The sequence below is a fragment of the Megalobrama amblycephala genome, linkage group LG7 (assembly GCF_018812025.1).
Source record: "Megalobrama amblycephala isolate DHTTF-2021 linkage group LG7, ASM1881202v1, whole genome shotgun sequence".
In the NCBI taxonomy this organism is placed as follows: domain Eukaryota; kingdom Metazoa; phylum Chordata; class Actinopteri; order Cypriniformes; family Xenocyprididae; genus Megalobrama; species Megalobrama amblycephala.
In genome coordinates this window covers 30,995,339-31,003,048 of record NC_063050.1, presented here as the reverse complement: position 1 = coordinate 31,003,048, position 7,710 = coordinate 30,995,339, and the positions used below count along the sequence as shown (strand labels likewise).

The window sequence follows — 7,710 nt, the reverse complement described above, 5'->3', positions numbered from 1 at the left end:
CATCACGGTCAGGCTGCGATGTCACTTGATTGAACTGGTCAGAATCCCTAAGATTGAGCGATGTATTGCGCTTTCAGTGTTTTATTAAATAAATTATACATTGCGACAATATACTTCATCTGAGAGACTGAGCGAGGAGATTCGGACGACGACCGTGACGTCAGCAGAGGCTGAAGGCAGTGAGCAACAAAATCTGATTGGTCACAGACCAAGTTGAAGAGACATTTGAATTCCGATAAGTTTAACCACTCGACATATTTTTTCGCATAACTTGTGCTGCTGGTGTGTTGTTTAATATAGATTTGTGTGTACGATTGTAAAATGATTCTGCCAGTGTAAACTTAATAAACATTTACACATATTTGGAAATTGTATAGGCTACACTGCATATACTAAATGGGCTTGTAATGCATTCATACTGAAATAAATAGCACAAGTAATATAATGAATTCCAAGGATGAAGAAGTAAACTTAAAAAATGTACTCAAATTTAACATTAGATACATTACAACTTCAGGATATTAAATAATGTATTTTTTAAATATACTTTTAGTGCATTGTTACAATGAACATTTCCAGCACACTGTTAAAATATACCTCAAATATATTTTTATAAAGTGCAAATAAATACAATTTTAAAAAATAAACTGAACTTACACTTCAAGTATATTTTTCTAAAATATAATTTTTAGAAAATATACTAAAGTACAATTATTTTAAAGTGTGTTAAAAGTTGCATTGTGAAAATATGATACTAATATACTTTTTATATATTTAATGATAGTACATTTTTTGTTAGTATATTTGCAGTGTACTATAGAAAAAGGGAATATATTTAAAATACAATAAAGTATACTTTTTTTTTCACTAGGGTGTTATATCCACTGAGATATTTATTTAGTGACATATCACTTAAGACTAACTGTTATAAAATTATAATTAAACTTTATCTGGAGTATTTATTTTAGTTCACATTTCTTAATATTATGCCTAAAAAGTGTTTTAATATCACTGTTAATAAGGATTGTATGATCTTTGTATAATATCAGTCTTTAAATATTTAAAGTGTACCTAAAGTATACTTGCAATAGTTCCACTTTAGCACAATCAAACATACTTCAGTATATGTTTAGTTGGACCTCAGCACTACTGAAGTTCATTAAATCCAAATTCAGTTGTCCCAATTTAGCAGACTTTAAGTTTACCAGTTTAGATTACCAATGTACAGTTGTAGGGTATTTATATTAAGCACATAAATATGTAAATGTATTTGTAGCATACTTAGCACAAAATAAATGTATTTCAAATACATTTTAGTATATATACTGTTTTTCACTATGGGAGTTTATAAGACTGTGTGTAAGACTAAATGAAAAGGCATTTAATAGGTTACTCAATCAAAAGATTAAACAACTACAAGCCCAGTATGCTTAGAATAAGTAATTATACTTTCAGGTATATCTCGATCTAAAGACTGAGTATAATAGGCCAAATATACTGAGACTTTTCTGTCAGTATAAGTCAAGTATACTTAAGTGCAATTTTAAGTATATTTCTGAAAAGTGCAAAAAGTATATTTCTGAGAAGTATATAAAAAGTAGACTGAAAATATACTTTCATATTTTTAGTTTAAAAGAAGTATACTAATTTGTAAGGGACATCATGACCATCTCCCGCAAACTGTCACTCTGTCTTTGAACACTGTCCTTTATGACACAAACATAATCACTTACAACACAAACACAACTCATCTCAGATGTGATCTGCAGGCACCAATCTTCTTGTGGTTTGGGACACATTACTTGACAAAGTAAAGGCCTTCTACTTCCTGAAAAGCATGGATCATCCACCAGGGGTCAGCAGAGTTGTTGTAGATTTTATTCAACAGGCTTTTCTTCAGGAAAGTATCAACCATGTTGACAAGATCTTACAAACACATGTATCAAATGTGATGCATTAAGTATTATAGGGTTAAATTTGAAACAGGTGATGCCACAATAATAAGTCACTGTTGGAGAAACTGGTTAAAAACTCTATCAAAGATTTGATGAACATGACAAACTTTGCAACCAGTTTTTCCTCACAAGCGCTTACAACCGGCTAATATAAACCTGATGCAGTGTTTAAAGGTTTTGGACACAGCCTAAGACAAATTAATACGTTTATTTGTGGTGCTGATTCAAGACACCAGAGGTGTGAATCTCAAGAGGCCTGCAAATTCTGCCTAATGTACACTGTATTCATGACGAGGCTGAATCCAGCTTCTTATTCGCAGCTTCTTATTGACGCTATCCGGTCCACCTTAAAAAACGCGACGCTTCCGCGTTTGTAGCTTCTTATTCACGCTCAGTTTAGGGACAGTGCGGTTTTTCTGTTTTCTGCTTTTTGTGTCTATTTTCAGAATTAAAGGAAAATAAACTATTTTGAAATGCAAATAGCACTGATATATCAGCGAAAATATGCTGCAAAAATATAAAGGCACTTAAAATATAATTATAGTATTCTTTGTTTATTGAACGTGTCATCAGCTCAACTTGAAGGACCGTGTGGTTTTTCTCTTATTCACGCTTTTTATGCTATATTGTCTATTTTTAGAAAAAAAGAATAAACTATTCTGAAATGTAAATAACACCGAAATATCTGTGAAAATTACTGTACAATTACAAAGGTATATAAAAACTATTACATCATTCTTTTTGCACGTCATCATTTGAATGCATTAATGAATCAATTGAATAAAAAATTAATTCAAGCAAATATTACAGATTTCAATATCACAAGGTAACTAGAGACTATCAGCTCCAGCTCCAGCTCCAGCTTGGATCCAGCCTTTTATGAAGACTTCAGATGAAGGACTCCAGAACATCAAACATGGATGATTATACAAAATGATCATGTTATCATTGCTTTGCATGCACACTACTTTTGCTTAAAAGAAGTAATATCTTAATATCTTAATAAAAGAGGTAATATCTTAATATCTTGTACGTTCTGATATCATCTCATAAAAGAAGACTATTGTGTTGTGAATGAGTGAATGTGAATTAAATTACCTTTCAGGGTGCGTTAAAAGTTGCACTGGGGCATTATTCCCAATGTACTTGACTGTCACCATGCACATTTTCAGACATTTTTACTGTAGCATTATTAAGTTATGGACCCATGAATTTGACAAATGTGACAATATAGTAACAGGACAAATTGCACTTTTGGCCCAGTTGGAGGCGCTATATCTCAGCTGTCTTTATGGGTGCGTTAAAAGTTGCACTGGGGCCTTATTCCAAGTGCACTTGACTGTCACCATGCAACATTATGAGCAATTTTACTGTAGCATTATTAAGTTATGGACCCATGAATTTGACAAATGTGACAATACAGTAACAGGAGAAATTGCACTTTTGGCCCAGTTGGAGGCCCTATATCTCAGCTGCCTTTAAGGGTGCGTTCAAAGTTGCACTGGGGCCTTATTCCAAGTGCACTTGACTGTCACCATGCACATTTTCAGACATTTTTACTGTAGCATTTTAAAGTTATGGACCCATGAATTTCACAAATGTGACAATACAGCAACAGGACAAATTGCACTTTTGGCCCAATTGGAGGCCCTATATCTCAGCTGCCTTTAAGGGTGCGTTAAAAGTTGCACTGGGGCCTTATTCCAAGTACACTTGACTGTCACCATGCACATTTTCAGACATTTTTACTGTAGCATTTTAAAGTTATGGACCCATGAATTTCACAAATGTGACAATACAGCAACAGGACAAATTGCACTTTTGGCCCAATTGGAGGCGCTATATCTCAGCTGTCTTTATGGGTGCGTTAAAAGTTGCACTGGGGCCTTATTCCAAGTACACTTGACTGTCACCATGCACATTTTCAGACATTTTTACTGTAGCATTTTAAAGTTATGGACCCATGAATTTGACAAATGTGACAATACAGTAACAGGACAAATTGCACTTTTGGCCCAATTGGAGGCACTATATCTCAGCTGTCTTTATGGGTGCGTTAAAAGTTGCACTGGGGCCTTATTCCAAGTGCACTTGACTGTCACCATGCACATTTTCAGACATCTTTACTGTAGCATTTTAAAGTTATGGACCCATGAATTTCACAAATGTGACAAAAGTTTCATGAGAAATTGCACTTTTGGCCCAATTGGAGGCGCTATATCTCAGCTGCCTTTAAGGGTGCGTTAAAAGTTGCACTGGGGCCTTATTCCAAGTGCACTTGACTGTCACCATGCACATTTTCAGACATTTTTACTGTAGCATTTTAAAGTTATGGACCCATGAATTTCACAAATGTGACAATACAGTAACAGGACAAATTGCACTTTTGGCCCAATTGGAGGCACTATATCTCAGCTGTCTTTATGGGTGCGTTAAAAGTTGCACTGGGGCCTTATTCCAAGTACACTTGACTGTCACCATGCACATTTTCAGACATTTTTACTGTAGCATTTTAAAGTTATGGACCCATGAATTTCACAAATGTGACAAAAGTTTCATGAGAAATTGCACTTTTGGCCCAATTGGAGGCGCTATATCTCAGCTGTCTTTATGGGTGCGTTAAAAGTTACACTGGGGCCTTATTCCAAGTACACTTGACTGTCACCATGCACATTTTCAGACATTTTTACTGTAGCATTTTAAAGTTATGGACCCATGAATTTCACAAATGTGACAAAAGTTTCATGAGAAATTGCACTTTTGGCCCAATTGGAGGCGCTATATCTCAGCTGCCTTTAAGGGTGCGTTAAAAGTTGCACTGGGGCCTTATTCCAAGTACACTTGACTGTCACCATGCACATTTTCAGACATTTTTACTGTAGCATTTTAAAGTTATGGACCCATGAATTTGACAAATGTGACAATACAGTAACAGGACAAATTGCACTTTTGGCCCAATTGGAGGCACTATATCTCAGCTGTCTTTATGGGTGCGTTAAAAGTTGCACTGGGGCCTTATTCCAAGTACACTTGACTGTCACCATGCACATTTTCAGACATTTTTACTGTAGCATTTTAAAGTTATGGACCCATGAATTTCACAAATGTGACAAAAGTTTCATGAGAAATTGCACTTTTGGCCCAATTGGAGGCGCTATATCTCAGCTGCCTTTAAGGGTGCGTTAAAAGTTGCACTGGGGCCTTATTCCAAGTACACTTGACTGTCACCATGCACATTTTCAGACATTTTTACTGTAGCATTTTAAAGTTATGGACCCATGAATTTCACAAATGTGACAAAAGTTTCATGAGAAATTGCACTTTTGGCCCAATTGGAGGCGCTATATCTCAGCTGCCTTTAAGGGTGCGTTAAAAGTTGCACTGGGGCCTTATTCCAAGTACACTTGACTGTCACCATGCACATTTTCAGACATTTTTACTGTAGCATTTTAAAGTTATGGACCCATGAATTTCACAAATGTGACAATACAGTAACAGGAGAAATTGCACTTTTGGCCCAATTGGAGGCGCTATATCTCAGCTGCCTTTAAGGGTGCGTTAAAAGTTGCTCTGGGGCCTTATTCCAAGTGCACTTGACTGTCACCATGCACATTTTCAGACATTTTTACTGTAGCATTTTAAAGTTATGGACCCATGAATTTCACAAATGTGACAATACAGTAACAGGAGAAATTGCACTTTTGGCCCAATTGGAGGCGCTATATCTCAGCTGCCTTTAAGGGTGCGTTAAAAGTTGCACTGGGGCCTTATTCCAAGTACACTTGACTGTCACCATGCACATTTTCAGACATTTTTACTGTAGCATTTTAAAGTTATGGACCCATGAATTTCACAAATGTGACAATACAGTAACAGGAGAAATTGCACTTTTGGCCCAATTGGAGGCGCTATATCTCAGCTGTCTTTATGGGTGCGTTAAAAGTTGCTCTGGGGCCTTATTCCAAGTGCACTTGACTGTCACCATGCACATTTTCAGACATTTTTACTGTAGCATTTTAAAGTTATGGACCCATGAATTTCACAAATGTGACAATACATTTACAGGAGAAATTGCACTTTTGGCCCAATTGGAGGCGCTATATCTCAGCTGTCTTTATGGGTGCGTTAAAAGATGCTCTGGGGCCTTATTCCAAGTGCACTTGACTGTCACCATGCACATTTTCATACATTTTTACTGTAGCATTTTAAAGTTATGGACCCATGAATTTGACAAATGTGACAATACAGTAACAGGAGAAATTGCACTTTTGGCCCAATTGGAGGCGCTATATCTCAGCTGCCTTTAAGGGTGCGTTAAAAGTTGCACTGGGGCCTTATTCCAAGTACACTTGACTGTCACCATGCACATTTTCAGACATTTTTACTGTAGCATTTTAAAGTTATGGACCCATGAATTTGACAAATGTGACAATACAGTACTAGGAGAAAGTGCACTATTCGCTATAACTCCGCTGCCTTTAAAGTTGTTCTGTTGCTGTTCATGGTGCTGAAAAACTTTAACAATTGGATTATTAAGGAGTGCAAATACATTTTCATCTAGCATTAAAATAAAGTTATTACATACTATCACTATGAAACCAAAATGTAAAATTTTGGTAACTTTTTTATATGAATGGAAAAATCAACTCAGATCATGCACACATCATAAAACATTAGAAGTCACTTAATGTTATCACAGTTACATTTATTTATGTATTTATTCATTCACTTATTTGTTCATCTACATCTATTTTTTCTCTGTCTTACACTTAGTTGTCTCATTTGAGCATGTTTTTTGTAAAATGTTTAAAACAGTTAAAAAAATTAGTGGATATTCAACATCATTTTGTAAAAACACAATATATTTTAAAAGGTGCATTAACAGTGTATTATCTAATCATAATGATGGCTGTACATTCCTTTATATTTATTTCCCGTGTTGTAGGAACAGGAAAACATTCCAGTCTCTTCAGTAAATCTTTAATCTTCACCTAATGAAGAAATGAATGTAATTAGTGTTATTTCTTAGAATTTTGATAACATTTTTGTCAACACGTATTTATGCTCAAATGTACTTTACATTGGCTATGCTTTAGTATACAAATTGTAGTTATGCTAATAACGATTCACTGTGATAAGACAGTAAATCAAAACTCATGACAAGTGACTACAAATGGCAAAAGGTAGCAGTTAAAAACAACAACTTTTGGTTGCTATAAAAATGAATTTAAGTACTTGGGTCTAAGTAAATCTAATAAAAACTATTTAATCTTTTCATGAACGTTAGGGCATTTTTACACCATTTAAATATAAAATATAAGGCATTCTTACCTTCAAAGAAAACATGACTTACAAAAGCCTTTTCGGCTTCATAGCGGCTAAATCCCTCCAGTTTTCTCAGGATGCACAGGGTTACCTTTAAAATATTAAGGAATAGTCACATAGCATTAACTGCTGTTTACAGCAAAATGCAATAAGATAAGAAGTAAGATAAGCAAAAAAGAACTAAATAATTACCTCAGGTGTCATAACATCTAAATTAAATGAAAGCTCTTCCAAGTTTGTCTTGTCACGGCCCAATACAGTGTCCACTCTATCTATTATGGCTATCGTCTAAATATACAGAACAAAAATTATGATTAAGTTTGAAAGAAAAGAATCTCTCATTACTATCATATTATCTTTTGTTATAATGCATTAATAACATCAATAACATTTAATTATTATTATTATTAATTTTATTATTATTATACCT

The 7,710-nt window shown here is 34.7% G+C and overlaps 1 protein-coding gene across 2 annotated transcripts in view; it reads right to left on the bottom strand.

The window, feature by feature from the left end:
• Positions 1–6,581: 6,581 nt before the first annotated feature.
• LOC125272305 overlaps positions 6,582–7,710 on the bottom strand; it is a 2,934-nt gene continuing 1,805 nt past the window's right edge. Inside the window, exons 5-8 of one of the 2 annotated variants that reach the window (XM_048197069.1) lie at positions 7,709–7,710; positions 7,473–7,568; positions 7,287–7,371; positions 6,582–6,946 (exon numbers count right to left, since the gene is read on the bottom strand). The exon at positions 7,709–7,710 is cut by the window's right edge and continues 127 nt beyond it. In XM_048197069.1, the coding sequence (XP_048053026.1) occupies positions 6,936–6,946; positions 7,287–7,371; positions 7,473–7,568; positions 7,709–7,710 (194 nt within the window). In that variant the 3' untranslated portion in view covers positions 6,582–6,935. Of the gene's footprint in view, positions 6,947–6,969; positions 7,372–7,472; positions 7,569–7,708 lie in introns of those variants that run through there. The other variant, XM_048197067.1, reaches the window with a different exon arrangement.